Below are 19,724 nucleotides of genomic sequence, written 5' to 3' on the forward strand. Positions count from 1 at the left end.
ACCTCTGGGACACAGCAAGCAAAAGCAGTGCTGAGGGGAAGTTTATTGACCTTAGTGCATACATCAAGAAAACAGAAGCAGCTCAAGCAAATAATCTCATGACGCAATTAAAACTTAGAAAACCAAGAAAAAACTGAATCTAAAGTTAATAGATGGAGAGAAGTAACCAAGATAAGAATAGAAATTAATGATAGAAATTTCACAACCTACATGAAATTAATGAAACCAAGCTGTTTTTTTGAAAAAAATTAATAGAACTGACAGACATCTTGCAGGAGTAACAAAAATAAAAAGAGGAGACTCAAATCAATAAGATCAAGAATGCCACATGAAAAATTTCAACAAACATCCAAGACACTCAAATGATTATAAGCAACCCTGTTTGCAATAGCTTCAAAAAGACTAAGATACCTAAAAATTAACCTAACCAAAGATATAAAGGATCTATTTAGTGAAAACTATAAAAATCTAAAGAAAAACTCAAAGAAGACCCCAGGAAATGGAAAGACCTTCCATTTTCATGGATAGGTAGAATCACTATCATGAAAATGGTCATACTGCCAAAAAATGATATACAAATTCAACACAATCCCCATCAAAATCCCAATGACCTTTACTGAAATAGAGAAAAGAATCCAAAAATTCATATGGAACAACAAAAGACTTAGAATAGCCAAAGAAATTCTAGACAAAAGTAATGCAGACAGTATCACAATACCAGATTTCAAGCTCTACTATAGAGGCATAATAACAAAAAGAGTTTGGTATTGGCACAAAAATAGTCCAGAAGACCAATGGAATAGATAGAAGACCCAGAAATAAAACCATGTATTTACAGTCAACTGATACTCGACAAAGGAGCCAAAGACATACAGTGGAAAAAACAGCCTCTTCAACTACTGGTGCGGGGAAAACTGGGCGGCCACATGCAGAAAACAAAAAGTAGATCCCAGGCTGTCGCCATGCACTAACATCAACTCAAAATGGATTGAAGACCTCAACATCAGACAGGACATAGTAGGAAAAACACTAGACCTTATAGGCATAGGCAGGAACTTCCTGAACAGAGTCCCAGGGGCACAAGAAATTGTAGAGACTGGACAAATGTGACTATATTAAAATAAAGTTTCTGCACAACTACAGAAATAGCTACCCAACTAGAAAGACAAACAACCAATTGGGAAAAGATATTTACCAGCAATGCATCAGACAAAGGCCTAATATCCATTATATACAGGGAGTTTAAGAAACAAATCCCTCAGCTCTTCAGCTCAAGGCTAGCGCTCTATCACTTAATCAACAGTGCCACTTTTCTGGTGGTTTATTGGAAATAAAGAGTCTCACAGACTTTCCTGCCTGGGATGGCTTTGAACCGTGATCCTCAGATCTCAGCCTCCTGAGTAATTAGGATTACAGGTGTGAGCTACAAGCACCTGGCCACTATATCTGTTATTCTGTAGTATATCTTTTAAATATCCTTTATTATGGATATCTAACTATATCTCTTATTATGTAGCTATTAGACTTTAATTAACATAACAAATCCTATTACTACTAGCTGTAAAATTATGTACATGTGTGATGCATCAGAATTAATTGTGATGGATAAAACAGATTTATGTCTTACCTCTGAATAGGTATTTAAGTTGTTTTTTAAATAGCCAGTAAGTGCAGCAACTTGGCATGCAAAATATGGTAGTGCCCAGTTTTCTCTTAAAGGAATGGAGTATTCAATTCTTGTTGTATCTACCCTAAAATAAACCACAGATAACAGCAAAAGCAAGGCATTATATTTTAGTACTATACTTTTCAAAGGCACTTTCAAAAATATTTCACTGTTCTTCCTAACAATCTTGTCAAGTAGGCATAGACAGATCCACCATTACTTAGACAATATCATGAGCAAATTCATACTGTCCCACCCCACCTCCTACCCAAGAAAGTAGAGTGTCACTATGTTAAACTTATAAACAGATGGACCTCAGTGACAATTTGCAAAAGGCATGCTTGCTCTGGGCAAACTTGACCCAAGCTAAGGCACTGTTTGTATAGATTTCTATCTAGACTAATATTCCTTCCCTTATCTACAATCTCTAGAGCACAATCTACACCATAATCAGCAGCCTGGCAGATGCAAAATTCTTACATGCTTTTGAAAGGAATAAGAAGCTCAAAGATGTGACTAAATCAAGGTCCTATGGCTGGTAGGGGGCACAAATATTAATATAATACTTCTGATAACAAGTTTAATTTTTTTTTCAGTCAACAAGGTACTTAGAATTACCTTTACAGTAATTTTTTGGGGGTGTGCACACGCATCTGTCCTGGGGCTTGAACTCAGGGCCTAGACACTGTCCCTGAGCCTTCTTTTTGCTCAAGGCTAGCATACTACCAGATCTGGCTTTTTGGTAGTTATTTAGAGATAGTCTCATGGGCTTTCCTGCCCTGGCTTTGAACCGTGACCCTCAGCTCTTGGCATCCAACGTAGTAATCTTTTATGTGATTAAACCAAGAGACTTTTGAAAATTCCTAGAGTCACAAATACAGAAAGTCTTCCTCCTTCACCCCCCGGCAGTATTGTAGTTTGAACTCAGGGGTTGTGCTTCCTATCAGGCCCTTTACACTAGAGCCACTCTGCCAAACTCTTTTTGCATTGGTTATTTCCAAGAAAGTGTCTAATTTTATGCCTGAGCTGGCCTGTACTGCAATCCTATTTGTGCTTCCTTTTGTCACTGGAATGTCAGGCCTGTACCACTATGAACAACATATCCTATCCAGAATTGCTCTTGAGCCCATTTAACTTTTAGGTAAAAGTTTCAGATTAAAGAAACACTGGAAACAGGCATCGGTGGCTCCGGCCTATAATCCTAACAAGGCTACGATCTAAGAATCACAGTTTGAAGCCAGCTTATTCTTACAAATCCAAGACTCTTATCTCTAATTAACCAGCAAAAACCACTGAACAGAAGGTATAGCTCAAGTGGTAGGACACTAACTGGAGTGATAAAGCCTAGCAAGAGGTGGAGGCACTGAGTTCAAACTCTGGTATACAGATAGATAGGTAGTAGGTAGATAACTAGGCAGGCAGCTAGGTAGGTGGTGAGTGCATGAGTAAGTGGATGGATGGATAGACAGATGATAAATGTGGTTTAGCCACATGCCTATGTTGCTATGTCTGCAAAGAGATACAAAATTGACAGAATTCTATATATACACAGAACAAAAGAGGATACTCTTAAGAGAGAAACACAAAGGCACAATGCCTAAGAGGCTCTTCATATTTATCTAAATAATATACACACTAAGATAAAAACAAGCTCTTTCTTCTTTTTTAAGTTTTTAATGATTCTGTCTTCTTCACCTTGTGTATGGTGTATTTAAGTGTATATCTTCCAAAGGGTTAGGGAGAGGGCCTCTGTACATTACCTCTATAATAATAAGTAAATTAATAATTTTAAAAAGATACAAACTGGTGCAATTTTTTTGGGGGGTCCGGTCATGGGGCCTGAGCGCTGTCCCTCAACTCTTCAGCTCAAAGCCAGTGCTCTACCACTTGAGCCACAGCACCACTTCCGGCTTTTTTCTTTTTGCTTATGTGGTGCTGAGGAATCCAACCCAGGGCCTCATGCATGCAAGGCAAGCGCTCTACCACTGAGCCAACTTCCCAGCCCCCAAACTGGTGTAATTTTTAACTGTTGATTAAGTGACAAATAAACATAAAGATAACAGCTTTAAAACAAAATAAATCTATTGGCTCACAAAGGCCAAGAGAGTATGGTTGAATTCTCACTCTGACTAAGCTAATATCAATGCATCAGCCAGGGTTATGGTTCTCATCAGGAGTTTACAGTCTTCTTAAAAATAAGCTCACTACGGACTGAGAATGTGGCTCAGTGGTAGAGTGCTTGCCTAGCATGCATGAAGCCCTGGGTTTGATGACTCAGTACTACATAAACAGAAAACACCAGAAATGGTGCTGTGGCTGAATTGGTAGAGTGCTAGTCTTGAGCAAAAGCAGCTCAGGGACGGTGCCCAGGCCCTGAGTTCAAGCTCCAGGACTGGCAAAAAAAAAAAAGCTCACTGGCAGAATTTACTTCCTCCTTGCTTCAAGCCAGCCATAATTTAGTGAATCTTTTTTGTGCTTTGAATATCTCTAATTATCCTTCTACAGAAGCTTAAGAAAGCTCCCTGCTCCTAAGGGCTTGTATAATTAATTAGATCAGCCCAAAGGGTAATCTTCCTACTTTAACGTAAACTATGTCATGTAGCATAATACAGGAATGATAACAAGTTTGAGATTAGAGTTGGGAGTCTTGGGAAGAAGAAACACTTCAGAACTCTGACTAACAGAATAACAAAAAAATTATAAATATCAATTAAAATACCTATCTTACCTGTTAATAATAAACCACGCAACAGTAAGTATTCCTGCTAGCCATGTTCCACTCATAAGCCAACTTGTAACAAATAAAGCAGTAACATATATTCCTTGTAATCCAAAAACAATACCAATATAAAAATACACTGGCTCAATAACCTCCTAAATGGAAAAAAGAAAGGGAGTTAAAATAGGACGACATTAAACAATTTGAGGATTCTCAAGTATGTGAGACATTAAAGCAAAAGAAAAATACATACATTGCTACCAGTTGCTTGATATAAAACACTGGCAATAAGTTCTGGATATAGAGACATTTGTTGTACTGCATTTATAGTCTTCAGAGAGACAGTTTTGTTATTGTGTGTCAATTCATAAACACCTAAAGAGAAAGATTTTTCTCCAGATTATTAATTCTGCTTTTATAATGATTAAACATATCACTCACTGTTCAACAAATATTCAAATATTTACTATTAATGATATTCCAAATACATACCCTATAACTTTTTTTTTATTAAGAACATTACGAAGGAATAATGTTACATTCTAAGATAAACTCCCACATTCTAAGGGCCCAATATTGAAAAATAATGTTAGAATTTAGAAAACTGTTATCAAAAATACAACTGCTGGGCTGGGAATATGGCTTAGTGGTGGAGTGCTTGCCATGCATGCATGAAGCCCTGGGTTTGATTCCTCAGTACCACATAGAAAGAAAAAGCCAGAAATGGTGCTGTGGCTCAAGTGGTAGGACACTAGCCTTGAGCACAGAAGGCTCAGGGACAGAATCCAAGCCCTGAGTTCAAGCACCAGGAACACACAAAAAAGAAAGAAAGAAGGAAAGAAAAAGAAAGAAAGAGAGAGAAAGAGAGAAAGAAAGAGAGAAAGAGAAAGAGAGAGAGAGAGAAAATACAACTGCTGGGTGCTGGTGGCTCACACCTGTAATCCTGAGAGTTATGATTCAAAGCCAGCCCAGGCAGGAAAGTCTGTGAGACTTTATTTCTAATTAAGAAAATTGGAAGTCAAGCTCAAAGTGGTAGATCCAAGTGGTAGATCATTAGCCTTGACCAAAATAGATCAGACAGCACTCCAGTCCCTGAGTTCAAGCCCGATGACCACCACCACCACCACCAACAACAACAAAAATCTGTGATTACCATACCTCTTTCAAATGAAGGTGCCTTTAACATATCTTTATAATAGGAGTAATAAATAGCACTGTCACCTTTAAATGTGATTTCCCGTTCAAGCTCCTAAAATAAAATAAAATGAATATTTAAGGAGAAGTATTTAAATTTCAGCTATAATCTTCCTTTTCTCACTTCATTTTCTAAATTAACATGATATTATTTACCTTTTATTCATGGATAAGTGAATTTCCTCTAATAAAGAGGCTAAAGTTTTCAATAATCTGGCAACATTTTAATGAAACACTACCTATAAAAAAAATCTAGAAGAATAACCAACAGAATGGCCTCCCTATACCAAAAATAGTAACTCAGACAATAAATTAGTGTCAAAAGCCAAAAATACAAGATAAATACATGAATACAAAAATAAATACATGAAGAAGGTAGCATTTGCTATTACTATTCCATGTATTTATGTACCTAGATTAACAAGACTATAATTAGTACTTTTCCAGATCAGCAGATACCTAATCAGGGCTTTTCAAATAAATGTTCAGAAATATAAGCAAGACTTCAAGACTAGCAAGACTAGTTCAGTGGTAGAAAGCTTGCCTGGCACGCAAGGGCCATAGTTTAAATCCCAACACAGCAAAAGGAAAAAAGAAGTCCTAAAATTAAGTTGTGAAAACTAAAACTATAGGATACTATGTATATTTTACACTGAATAAACATTTTACAAGTCTATAATTTTTATTTGTTTAGCCATGCTAGAGATCAAACCCAGGATCTTGTACAATCTAGACAAGCACTCTACCACTAAGCTATATCCCTAGCGCTGAAGATAGCTTTTTAAATCAAATGATTTGCTTTCATGCATAAAACCAGTGGAGTTGCAAAAATCTGAAATCCTAAGTGTTTCCAAATCTGGAATTTTATGAGCACTGACATGACATAGTAGAGAATACATCTTGCTAGGCGCGAGTGGTTCACGCCTATAATCCTAGCTACTTAGGAGGTTGAGATCTGAGGATTCCAATTCAAAGCCAGCCTAGGCAGAAAAGTCCCTGTGATTCTTATCTCCAATTAACCCCAGATGTGGTGCAGTGGCTCAAGTGGTAGCGTTAGCCTTGAGCACTAAGAGGCTCAGCGACACATCCACTCCCTGAGTTCAAGCCTCACAACCAACAAAATAAAAGAGAATACGTGAGTCATGGATCAAATAGTACAGTGCCTGTTAGCAATCTTACAAGGTCCTAAATTCAAACTCCAGTACCACTGAGAGATGGAGAGACAGAGAGACAGACAGAGAAAGAGAAATAACAAAATAAAACAAAAGCTGGGCATTGGTGATTCATGCCTGTAATCCTAGTTACTCAAGAAGCTGAAATCTGAGGATCTTTTTCAGTTTGAAACAGCCCAGAAAAAAAAATACCATGAGATTCTTATCTCCACAATTAACCATCAAAAAATCAGAAGTGGAGCTATGGTATAAGTGGTAGAGCACTAGCCTTGAGCAAAATAGCTCAGGAACAGAGCCCAGGCTGGGTCAAGGCCCAGGATCAAGCCCCAGGGCAGGCACAGGTAGAGGAGACGGAAAGGTAAGAAAGAGGGAGTGGGAGAGGGAGAGGGAGGGAAGACTCGATAGTTGACCTCACTTAAGGGGTAATAGTAAAAACAGAGGAACACTAAAAGTATTTTACAAAGTGTATGTGAAATATACACAAATATGATGTTAGACTTGGGACCCATCCCCAAAATACCTCACTATATAAGAAGGTAATAACAAGCCAGGCACTAGTGGTTCATGCCTATAATCCTAGATGCTCAGGAGGCCAATATCTTATGATTGAGGTTCGAAGCCAGCCTAGGCAAGAAAGTCCATGAGACGCTTATCCTTAAATAAGCACCAGAAAACTAGAAGTAGTGCTGTGGCTCAAATTGGTAGAATGCTAGCCTTGAGCAAAAAAGCTCAGGGACATTGCCCAGGCTCTAAGTTCAAGCCCCCATTGACAAAATAAAAGATAATAACTACATTACACTATATTGTTATAAGGATTTAAAAGTCTATAAAATACAAATAACTTAAAGCCAAACATTAAACATAGTATTGAGGCCAGATCTTAATATTATTTTATTATTTTAACCCTTTCAAAAATGCTATAATACAACTCAAAAAATTTATATGCTTTAATCATGCTTGGCGTCTCAAGCTTGCAATCCTAGCTACTTCACAGGCATAGATGGCAGTCTTGAAGACAGCTCACAAGACTCCATTTCAGCCAAGGGCTAGGTACAATGTTACATGCCTGTCACCCCAATTATGAGGAAAACACAGTGAGTAGGCATGGGCATTTGCACCAAACACCGCAACTATGAAGGGGAGACAAAAAAAGAGGATTGTGGTCCAGATATAAAGCAAGAACCTAGCTTAAAAATAACCAATGCAGCCGGGCGCTGGTGGCTCACGCCTGTAATCCTAGCTACTCAGGAGGCTGAGATCTGAGGATCACGGTTCAAAGCCAGCCCGGGCAGGAAAGACTGTGAGACTCCTATCTCCAATAAACCACCAGAAAACCAGAAGTGGTGCTGTAGCTCAAGTGGTAGAGTGCTCACCTTGAGCTGAAGAGCTGAGGGACAGCGCCCAGGCCCAGAGTTCAAGCCCCACGACCGACAAAAAAAAAAAAAAATAACCAATGCAAGGGTTGGGGATTTAACTCAGTGGAAGAGCATTTGCTTGGCAAGTGCAAGGCCCTGAGTTCAGTCTTCAGCTTGACAAAAATTTAACATTAATAATAACCAGTGCAAAGAAGAGCAGCTGATGGAGTGACTCAAGAGGTAAAGTACCTGTTTAGCAAGTGTGAGGCCCTGAGTTCAACTCTCACTACCAAAAAGAAAAGGTGTTTGAATGTATACACATACATATATTTAATATATATCATATGCAAACATAGTATGTATGTATATGCATATATATACATATGTTGAAATTCCACACAAATTTTTGAAATGTGAGGCATCTAAACTACTAAGAGCCTGATTGAATGCTGTAGGTTATTATTATTGAAAGTTGCTGTAGGGAGGCAGCTTGATTTGACCACAGCTATCTTGAGACATGACTGCTTTGATTGCCCCAGAGTAACCTTGTTTGTTTTCTCCCATAGTTTCACAGCATTCTATAGACAAAACCATTCCACTGGTATGTGGAATGACAGTACCAAGAATGTGCCTAAAGTACTTGATGTAAGCATGAGATAAACCAGGTACATTCTGGCTTGGGTAAAGTTACCTTTGTTCTGATCTTATAAGACCCATCCTTCTGATCTAAATCTCACTTAGCTTACTGCAACACACTGTATATATTTCTCAATAAATTATACTATGTGCAATCTTGATCTGCCTATTTCTATTTTCAGTCTCATGAGAACTTAGATCCAGTTCTAATAAACTGAGAGCAGGAATTTCTTGAACAGTCTGTCCCTGATAAACCAACTGCACCAGAAGAGTACCTCCGTAGTTTTTATTCCATGAGATGATATCTATCCTATGACATATTTTAAAGCTGTATGTTCTCAAAAGTTTTTATATCATTGTTTTTAATAGTCATAAATAAAAGAGCATTTGTCATATTTAACACACTTGCTTTTTCACATCCTAGCAAACACTCAAATATTTAACTTACTGTGTCATTTTCATATGTTCAAAATTCTTCTTACCTGCCTGTTGGAAAACCAAAATTTCCGTTCATGATATGCTGACAGGTAGAGTGCATACATCATGCCACTAGTAACTGCTGCAAGACAGCCAATGAAAAGCTTTGCAAAGCGTTGAAATAATATATCTGAAAAAGCATATTAAAGTAACCAAAAGGTAAGATGTACCCTTGATATGATATGGAAGAAAAGCATTCTAACTCAAAAGTTTCTTTTCAAAAAACACATATCCCTAGTCTAGTCATAAGAAAGGCAAATTCTAACAGAGAAATATCCTACAATATATATATATATATATATATCTACCTACAACTTCTGAAAGCTATTAAGATCATCGAAAACATGAAAAGGGCTGGGAAGGTGGCTCAGTGGTAGACTGCATGCATGAGGTCCTGGGTTCGATTCCTCAGCACCACATAAACAGAAAAAGCCAGAAGTAATGCTGTGGCTAAAGTGGCAGACTGCTAGTCTTGAGCTGAAGAGCTCAGGGACAGTGCCTAGGCCCAGAGTTCAAGTCCCATGACCAAAAAAACACCCAAAAAACAAAAAACAAAAGGAAAAAAAACACAAAAAGCCCGAAACTAGAAGAGCCAAAAAGAACGGAAGAAGATATGACAACTAAATACAATGTGCTATATGCTATATGGAATCCTTAAAAAGAAAAATTTAAAAACATTAGGTAAAAACTCTAAGTATTGGCTTTAGTTAACAGAAATGTGCCAATATTGATTCATTAATTGTACCAAATGTACATTAATATAAAATATTAGCAACTTTGTGCGGGGGAGGATAAAACTTGGAAACTGTAGTGTGGGCTCAATTCTGTAAATCCAAAATAGTTTCAAAGGTTAAAGTCTAGATTCTGCGTGATGAAAAAGTTCTGGATACTGATTTCACAAGGTAAGTATATGAAGTACTAAGTAAATCTATTAAGCACTATTAAGGTAAATATATGAAGCACTAATGGACTGCACACTTAAAAATATTGATTCTTTAACAGAGGCTAAGATATAAAGGATTATAGTTTAAAACCAGCCCTGGCTCTCTCGCTGCTCTTTTCTAGCTCTCTGCTCTCTCTGCTCTTTTCTAGCTCTTTTCTCTCTCTTTCCTCTCTTTCCCAGCTCTCTCTCATTCCCAGGCCTTTCCCAGCCACGTGGAGTGCCACCCTTGCCTGGTCCCAGCAGGTCTACTGAATAAACCTACCCCTTACCTGAATACCACTTGAGTGCTGCTGTTCTTACTCGGCTACCTCTTTTTTTAAAAAAATAAATAATTAAAACCAGCCCTGGCAGAAAAGTTTGCTAGATTCCAATTCCAAAATAATTAGTGAAAAGCATAATTAGAGGTAAGAATCAAGGGCTGGGAAGGTGGCTCAGTGGTAGAAAGCTTGCCTTGCATGCATGAGGCCCTGGGTTCGATTCCTCAGCACCACAAAAGAAAAAAGCCGGAAGTGGCGCTGTGGCTCAAGTGGTAGAGCGCTAGCCTTGAGCTGAAGAGCTGAGGGACAGCGCCCAGGCCCAGAGTTCAGGCCCCATGACCGGACCAAAAAAAAAAAAGGTAAGAATCAAGCCCTAGTCTATCAAATAGTGAGGCTGAGTTCAAACCCTAGTACCACGAAGAGAAAAAAAAAGTAATCAAGCTGGTTCCAGTGGCTCACATCTATAATCCTAGCTACTTACGGGCCTGGATATGGGAGCATCATAGTTTGATGATCATGAGAAAAGTTCATGAAACCCCTTCTCAACCTGGGCACACTGGTGAGAGCCTGTTATGCTAAGCTACCTGACAAGCTAAGATTACCAAAAAAGGGCAGAACAATCCTGAGACTTCCTCTCAACCGAGGGAAGCTAGACAGATAGTGTGTGCTTATCATCCCAGCAACAATGAAAAGTTTAAAATAGGCATATTAAGATCCAAATACAGCCAGGATTTAAAAAGCAAGACCCTATTTAAAAATAACAAGCAGGGGCTGGGAAGGTGGCTCAGTGGTAGAGCGCTTGCCTTGCATGCCTGAGGCCCTGGGTTCGATTCCTCAGCATCACATAAGCAAAAAGAAAAAAGCCGGAAGTGGCGCTGTGGCTCAAGTGGTAGAGCACTAGCCTTGAGCTGAAGAGCTGAGGGACAGCGCCCAGGCCCAAAGTTCAGGCCCCACGACCGGACCCCCCCAAAAAAAATAATAACAAGCAAAGGCTTAGTGGCAAGTGTGTTTGCCTAGCAAGTATAAGGCAGTGAGTATGGGTATAAATAAATAGTAACGAATAATAACTGTTTATAAACTGTTCCTAATAGCGCATGCATATCCTGTTTAAAACAGCATGTAGCATGTGAATTGCACATTTGCTCTACACAAATATACTAGCAAAAATAATATAATACAATATGAACTATAAAGAACTAATAAGAAAATGTTTCTACAGTGGCCACTTGGAAAAGAACTTCAAGATTCCTTTTTAATGTTCATTTTATATTTTTATTCTTTCTCTAGGGCTCAGACAGTGGATGGGAATGTAGCTCAGAGCTCAGAAGAGAATCACTTGCCTAGCATGCACGAGACCCAATTAAAAAGGAAAAAGGACTTCAACTATTGTAACTTAACCCTACAAATCAGTATCTATTATAAAAATACATATTTAGCTGGGCATGGTACACATGCCTATGAAGCTAGCACTCAGGAATCTAAGACAGGAGGACCTTAAATTCAAGGCCAGCTTTGGTGCATAGCAAGTTTGAGGCTACATAGTGAGACTCTGACACAAGAATTTAAAAATATATATTCTTTCAATTTCTATACAAAAAGACTTTACCTTAATATTAAATATTTTGATCTTTGTAAGGTATCAAAGATGGAAGAGACATAAAACTTTTCATGTTTAATATAAATGTGGGTTTTGGAGAAAATAAAGAACTCTTGGCCATAGAAATTGTCTTTTAAAATGATCAGTTTAAAAATTTAAAGTAAACCAGGCACAAGTGGCTCATGCTTGTAATCCTAGCTATTCAGGAGGCTGAGAACTGAGCATTGTGGTTCAAAGGCAGTCTGGGCAGAGAAGTCCATGAGACTCTTATCTCTAATTAAGCACAAAAAAGCTGGAAGTGGAGCTATAACTAAAGATGTAGAGCACCAGCCTTGAGCACAAAAGCTTTAGGGATAGCACCCAGGTCCTGAGTTGAAGCCCCACAACTGGATTTTTTTTTTTTTTTTTTTTTTTGCTAGTCCTGGGGCTTGAACTCAGTGCCTGGGCACTGTCTCTGAACTTCTTTTGCTCAAGGCTAACACTCTACCACTTGAGCCACAGTGCTACTTCCGGCTTTTTGAGGTACTGAGGAACCAAATGCAGGGCTTCATGCATGCTAGGCAAGCATTCTATCCCTAGGCCACATTCCTAGCCCTGGGGAAATTTTTTTTTTTTTAAAATAAAGGATCTAGCCGGGCGCTGGTGGCTCACGCCTGTAATCCTAGCTACTGAGGAGGCTGAGATCTGAGGATCGCGGTTCAACGCCAGCCCGGGCAGAAGAGACCGTGAGACTCCTATCTCCAATAAACCACCAGAAAACCGGAAGTGGAGCTGTAGCTCAAGTGGTAGAGCGCTTGCCTTGAGCTGAAGAGCTGAGGGACAGCGCCCAGGCCCAGAGTTCAAGCCCCATGACCGACAAAAAATAAATAAATAAATAAAGGATCTAACTTTTAATTAAGTTGTTAGTTATAAACCAGGCTAATCAGGTAACTTCTATGTGGACCAAATCCTTCATTTGTAAAATGCTGATCAGGCCTAGAAAAACAAAGAAAGATTATATAAATGTTAATAGTAATATAGAGTGCAGTTGAGGAATATCTAATGTTCAAGAAAAAGTTAGGCCGGGTGCCGTTGGCTCACGCCTGTAATCCTAGCTACTCAGGAGGCTGAGATCTGAGGATCGCGGTTCAAAGTCAACCTGGGCAGAAAAAGACCATGAGACTCCTATCTCCAATAAACCACTAGAAAACTAGAAGTGGCACTGTAGCTCAAGTGGTAGAGTGCTCGCCTTGAGCTGCAGAGCTGAGGAACAGTGCCCAGGCCCAGAGTTCAAGCCCTATGACCGACAAAAAAAAAAAAAAAAGAAATAAAAGAAAAAGTTACATTAATAAAAGAAAGGCAGAACTCAATTTCACAAAAAGTGCTAGGGTAGAGCACCGGCTAGGCAAGCAAGTAAAGTGAACATAATATCCTGGGTTCAAACCCCAGTACTGCAAAAATACTAAATAAGCCAGGCACCAGTGGCTGATGCCTGTAATACTACCTACTCAGAAGGCTCTATCTGAGGATTGTGGTTTGAAGCCAGCTGGAGCAGCAAAGTCCCTGAGATTCTTATCTCCAATAAACTACTCAGAAAAAGCCAGAAGTAGCTGTGGCTCAAGTCATACAGTGTTAGCTTTGAGCATCAAGAGGCTCGAGGACAGCACCCAAGCCCTGAGTTCAAGCCCAAGGACCAGAAAAAAAAAAGTACTAAATTCATCAACCAAAGTATTAGCCATTTCTGCCATTATAATGTGGCTTGCAACATTTCTTCCTTGTAATCACAGTAGTTTCTGTATCCCATTGTCTAGATAACTTGCTTGGGCCAACAGAATGAGAGTAGAAGTGACAGTCGGCCATTATAGCAGAAACTTTTAAGAGTCACTGTATGAGCTGGGTGCCACTGGCTTATAATTCTAGTTATCCACGAGGCTGAGATCTGAGAACTGTGCTTCAAAGCAAGCCCAGGCAGGAAGGTCTATGAGACTCTTATTTCCGAGAGTTATTGTATGATTCTAGCTATTTTCTTTCTCTCTTTTTTTTTTTTCTTCCAGTCCTGGGGCTTGAACTCAGGGCCTAGGCACTATCCTTGACCTTCTTTTTGTTCAAAGCCAGCACTCTACCAATTGAGCCACAGTGCCATTTTTGGCTTTTTCTGTTTATGTGGTACTGAGAAATTGAAACCAGGGCTTTATGCATTCTAGGCAAGCACTTTACCACTAAACCACATTCCCAGCCCTTGCTCTTATCTTCTAGCCTAAGAAAAATACGTCCTAAATAGAGACAGTTCCTTCATGATAAGTGAAACTATACAAGCCAACCTACATGTAACATAACATAAATCATCAATAAATATTTGTCATAAAGCACTGAGATTTATGGGAGCTGTTTTACATCAAAATCTAATAAAAGTTAACCACATGACTAATCTCCAAGTATGCTTAATTTGGCTAGGGACAGACCTCAGCGACAGAACACTTGACAAATATGCACAAGGCTATGGGTTCCATCCCAACACGAAAACACAAAATAAGGCAAAACAAACCATCATTTAAAAAAAAAAAAAAAAGGGGGGCTGGGAAGTTGGCTAAGTGCTTGCCTTGTATGCATGAGGCCTTGGGTTCAATTCCTCAGCACCACAAAAGCAGAAAAAGCCAGAAGTGGTGCTGTGGCTCAAGTGGTAGAGCGCTAGCCTTGAGCTGAAGAGCTGAGGAACAGTGCCCAGACCCAGAGTTCAGGCTCCATGACCAGCAAAAAAAAAAAAAAAAATTCAAAGAAAGTAGTTCAGCCAGGTGCTGGTGGCTCAAGCCTATAATCCTAGCTACACAAGAAGCTGAGATCTGAGGATCAAGGTTCAAAACCAGCCTGGGCAGGAAAGTCTGTGAGATTCTTATCTCTAATTAACCACCAGAAAACCAGAAGTGGTGCTGTGACTCAAGTATTAGAGGGCTAGCCTTGTGCTGAAGACAGTACCCAGGTACAGAGTTCAAGCCCCAGACTGACAAAAATAAAAGCTCATATAGTTAAGCTATTTTTAGTACTAATAATAGAAAGCTGAAAAATCTATGTAACTTACGTTTTGGAGTTCTTTCAGGAATTGGAGTGTCATTGATTTTCTCTTCTTTGGCAGATCTTTGACTTTCTGAAGACTTTGGTTTTTTCCTTTGGCGCAGTTCTACAGTTGGTCCTTAAAAATTGTGAGATATTATAATGTATGCATCAATCATCTGCATATGCTGATTAGCTTTTTGTGTGTGTCAGTCATAAGGCTTGAACTCAGGATCTGGGCACTGTCCCTAAGCTTTTTCAGTCAAAGTTAGCTACATTGAGTCACATTTCTGGTTTTCTGGTGCTTATTTGGAGATTAAGAGCCTCACAGACTTTCCTGCCTCAGTTAGCTCTGAACCATGCTCCTCAAATCTCAGCCTCCTGAGTCACTAGGATTACTGGCACCTGGCTTAACTTTTATCATCTAAACCAAGACATACTGAATCTTTAGTAATGCCTAAGGTAACTTTTTTCTTTTTTTTTTTTGGGGGGGGGGGTCTGATCATGGAGCCTGAACTATGGGCCTGGGCGCTGTCCCTCATCTCTTCAGCTCAAGGCTAGCGCTCTACCACTTGAGCCACAGCACCACTTCCGGCTTTTTTCTTTTTGCTTATGTGGTGCTGAGGAATCGAACCCAGGGCCTCAGGTATGCAAGGCAAGCGCTCTACCACTGAGCCACCCTCCCAGCCCTTCCTGAGACTCTTATCTCCAATAAACTACTCAGAAAAAGCCAAAAGTGACACTGTGGCGCGAGTGGCAGAGTGATAGCCTCAAGCACAAAGAGGCTCAGGGACAGTGCCTAGCCCCTGAATTCAAGTCCTAGGACTAGCCAAAAAATAAAAACAGGAATTAATCTCTTTAGGACTGGAAAGGAGGCTTTTCTTTTCTCTAAGTAATGAGTTAAGGCTGTGAAATATAAATCTAAATAAATAAGTCAAAATAGCAGAATCTGTTGCTATTGATCAGATGGACGGTTCTGCAGCTTTAGTGTTAAAAAAAATGAGTAAAACAAAGGTATTTTTAAAGTTTCAAAGAAAATTCGTATGTTCACTAATATATCTTTAAACACTATTATAGTAAAAAAAAAATTGTTCATTTATTGAATCCAGCCTGACAAGTCTAAGTTTTATAAATTTTTTTCACCATTTCTTCTTTTTTCTTTTTTTTTTTCTGTCCCTAGTCTGGGTACTATTCCTGAGGGGATTTTTTTGCTTAAGGATAATAACTCTCTAGCACTTAAAGCTACAACTCTACTTACCAGCTTTTTTGGTGTCTAATTGGAGATAAGAATCTCATAGGAGGGCTGGGAAGATGGCTCAATGGTAGAAAGCTTGCCTTGCATGCCTGAGGCCCTGGGTTCGATTCCTCAGCCCCACATAAGAAAAAAGCCGGAAGTGGCGTTGTGGCTCAAGTGGTAGAGCGCTAGCCTTGCGCTGAAGAGCTGAGGGACAGCGCCCAGGCCCAGAGTTCAGGCCCCAGGACCGGACCCAAAAAAAAAAAAAAGAATCTCATAGGAACCGAAAACCTGTGGCTTACACCTCCTAACTACTCAGAAGGCTGAGATCTGAAGATCGCGGTTCAAAGCCAGCCCGGGCAGGAAAGTTCTTGAGACTCTCCAATAAACCCCTAGAAAAGCAGAAGTGGCGCTGTGGCTCAAGCAGTAGAGTGTTCGTCTTGAGCTGAAGAGCACAGCAACAGCGCCCAGGCCCAGAGTTCAAGCCCCACGGCCGACAAAAAAAAAAAAACTTCTCAAAGGGCTGGGAAGGTGGCTCAGTGGTAGAGTGCTTGCATGAATGAGGCCCTGGGTTCGATTCCTCTGCACCACATAAGCAGAAAAAGCAGGAAGTGGCGCTGTGGCTCAAGCGACAGAGTGTTAGCCTTGAGCTGAAGAGCTGAGGGACAGCGCTGAGGCCGCATTCAGGCCCCACAACCGACAAAAAATAAATAAATAAATCTTACAGACTTTCTTTTCTGGGTGGGCTTCAAACTGTGATCCTCAGCTCTTAGCCTCCTGAGTAGCTAGGATTACAAGTGTAGGCCACTGGCTGGCTTCACAAGATTACATTTTTAACACTATCAAGAAAAACCAAACTGCTACTCAGGAGGCTGAGATCTGAGGATCCAAGTTCAAAGTCAGCCCAGGCAGTAAAGTCCTTGAGACTCTTATCTCCAATAAACCACTAGAAAACCGGAAGTGGTGCTGTGGCTCAAGCGGTAAAGCGCTAGCCTTGAGCTGAAGAGCTGAGGGACAGCGCCCAAGCCCAGAGTTCAAGTCTCACAACCAACCAAAAAAAAAAAAAGAAAAAAGAAAAACCAAACTAAATGAAAATGGCTATATACCCACAAAAACAATCCGCTATTTCATCTCTGGTCCAACAATCTTTGATGAAATAGTAGGGCTAAAATGTCTTGCAAATGTCCATCCAGAGACTATATATAATTTCCAACACTCTTCTATTGAAGTTTTGTCACTCCTTTTGTGTGTGTGTGTCTGTGTTCTTTGTTGGTATTGGGCTTGACTTCAGGGCCTTGGGAACTGTTCGTGATGACCTGAGCATTTCTGCTCAAAGATAGCCTAGCTCTCAACCACTTTCAGCCACAGCTCCACTTCCGGTTTTCTGATGGTTAATCGGAAACAAAAGTACCGGGACTTTTCCTGCCTGAGCTGGCTCTGAACAACGACCATCAGATCTCAGCCTACTGAGTGGCTAGGATTAGAGGGGTGAGCAACCAGCGCCTGCGCCGGACTGTCACTTCTTTCTTTACTCCAACATTTGATTCAGGAAATATAAGAACACCCACCCACCCATCCTCTACTACATCAGGAAAACTTTTTTAGAAGTTCAGATTTCAAGAGTATTCAGTTGGAAAATACAGAATATATAAGAATGTAAATGACAAAAGATATAAATGACATCAGGATACAAGTGAAATATATAGACCAATGTAAGGTATTTTGTGTTTGTGTATATACCGGGGCTTGAACCTAGGGCTTTATGTTCCCCCTCAGTTCTTTTGCTCTACCACTTGAGCCAAAGCGTCATTTCCAGCTTTTTGCTGGTTAACTGGAGAAAAGGGCCTATAAGATTTGTCTGCCGGGAGTTAGCTCCAAACCACCGTCCTTAAATTTCAGCCTTTTCATCCCCCAAGGTGTAGTCCAAGCTCTGCCCTTTGACATTATCCCTCAACTGTAAATAAACTACCTTTTTTCAATCATTGCGTGTCCAGTCCCTTCCAATGTACTTAGCAGGTTTATCTCAAATCCCTCCCTCTATGTACCCCCGTCCCTTCTCCTCCAGGGTCTTTGTTTTGGTTAATATTTAAACATAAGGGTTTTGATTAAACTATCATATTCATAAGTACACTCTGGATCTAAATCAACATCTTCTACACGTTCCCTATTCGGTTAATGCTCAGCTAATGACCCTCAGCTGACACCACACATACACATAGATACACACTTTACACACATACACGTGTGCTCACACTTTTCTCTGGCTACTAACTTCCAATGTTAAGCCTCACTTTGGCATCCTCTGAGGCAGACGTAACTCCGGGCTTTTCCTTCGACTGCCCCCGAGATCATGCACAAAATCCCTCCGTCCGCCCCGCTCGCCCGCCCGCCCGCCCCGCCGCTCCGCGGCTGCCTCGGCCGCCTGCAGCCCAGGCCCTGGGCCCCGGGGCCACCGCCCCTTTCCCGAGACCGGCCTCGGCAGTTAAGGAGCTGGACTCCGAGTGTCACCTTCTTCCTTTGCCATGGTCTCGGCGCAGGCCCGGGTGGTCCTCCGGTTCCCGCACGGCCCGGAGTCTGCCACCCTCCTCGTCGCCGAACCCTTCGGCCGCCCCGCACCCGCTCCCGCGCCCGCCGCCGCGCCCCCACTTCCTGACCCGCCTCCTTTCCGTGTGTCCACCAATGGAGGCCCCGGAACCAAGGTTCCGGAAGCGGAGCGCAGCCGGGACGCTTCTCAAGGTGCACCAGGGCCTGCGCGAGCGGGTTGTGGCGCCGCCTGCTTCCGGGAGGCGACGCTGCTCGGCCTCCGCTGCGGGCCTCCGCCGCGGGCCTCCACCGCGGGCCTGTCCCGGCGGATCCCTTGAGCGCACGAGTCGAAGACCAGTACCAGCCACACCTTCCGGGATCCCCTGATTCGGGTCCATTGCAAAGCAAGTCACAGAGCTAGTTGTCTAGAACGGGAACCCAGGGCTCGGAGCAGATGCCTGGGCTGCGGACCCACGGAGGTTTCAGATCGGGACCCTTCGTCAGGACGAGGACGCTGCCCTCCCTTCCTTTTTTTTCTTTAGTTTGTGTGTGAAGCCGGGCGCCGGTGGCTCCCGCCTGTAATCCTAGCTACTCAGAAGGCTGAGATCTGAGGATCGCGGTTCAAATCCAGCCCGGGCAGGAAAGTCCGTGAAACTCTTATCTCCAATTAACCACTAGAAAACCGGAAGTGGCGCTGTGGTAGAGCGCTTGTCTTGAGCTGAAGAGCTGAGGGACAGTGTCCATGCCCAAAGTTCAAGCCCCACAGCCGGCCCCCTACCCCCCTCCAAAAAAAAAAAAGAATTATGTGCTGGTCCTGGGTTTTGAACTCAGGACCTGGGCGCTGTCCCTGAGCTTTTGTGCTCAAGGCTAACACTCTACCTCCGGAGCCACAGATGTGTCTTGAGCTTTCCTAACCATGCTGGC

General features: G+C 41.3%; 1 protein-coding gene across 1 annotated transcript in view; it reads right to left on the reverse strand.

Annotated features, from left to right (window-relative positions):
* The window catches only part of Dpy19l4 (dpy-19 like 4), a 60,952-nt gene extending 42,056 nt beyond the window's left edge, over positions 1-18,896 (reverse strand). Inside the window, exons 1-7 of the mRNA XM_042673059.1 lie at positions 18,786-18,896; positions 15,072-15,182; positions 9,225-9,349; positions 5,544-5,634; positions 4,639-4,760; positions 4,395-4,540; positions 1,628-1,751 (exon numbers count right to left, since the gene is read on the reverse strand). Of these exons, the coding sequence (XP_042528993.1) occupies positions 1,628-1,751; positions 4,395-4,540; positions 4,639-4,760; positions 5,544-5,634; positions 9,225-9,349; positions 15,072-15,182; positions 18,786-18,801 (735 nt within the window). The 5' untranslated portion in view covers positions 18,802-18,896. The remainder of the gene's footprint in view (positions 1-1,627; positions 1,752-4,394; positions 4,541-4,638; positions 4,761-5,543; positions 5,635-9,224; positions 9,350-15,071; positions 15,183-18,785) is intronic.
* Between the last annotated feature and the right edge of the window lie 828 nt (positions 18,897-19,724).

Source organism: Dipodomys spectabilis, unplaced genomic scaffold (genome assembly GCF_019054845.1).
Source record: "Dipodomys spectabilis isolate Male_0828 unplaced genomic scaffold, ASM1905484v1 ptg000783l, whole genome shotgun sequence".
NCBI classification, from domain to species: Eukaryota; Metazoa; Chordata; class Mammalia; order Rodentia; family Heteromyidae; genus Dipodomys; species Dipodomys spectabilis.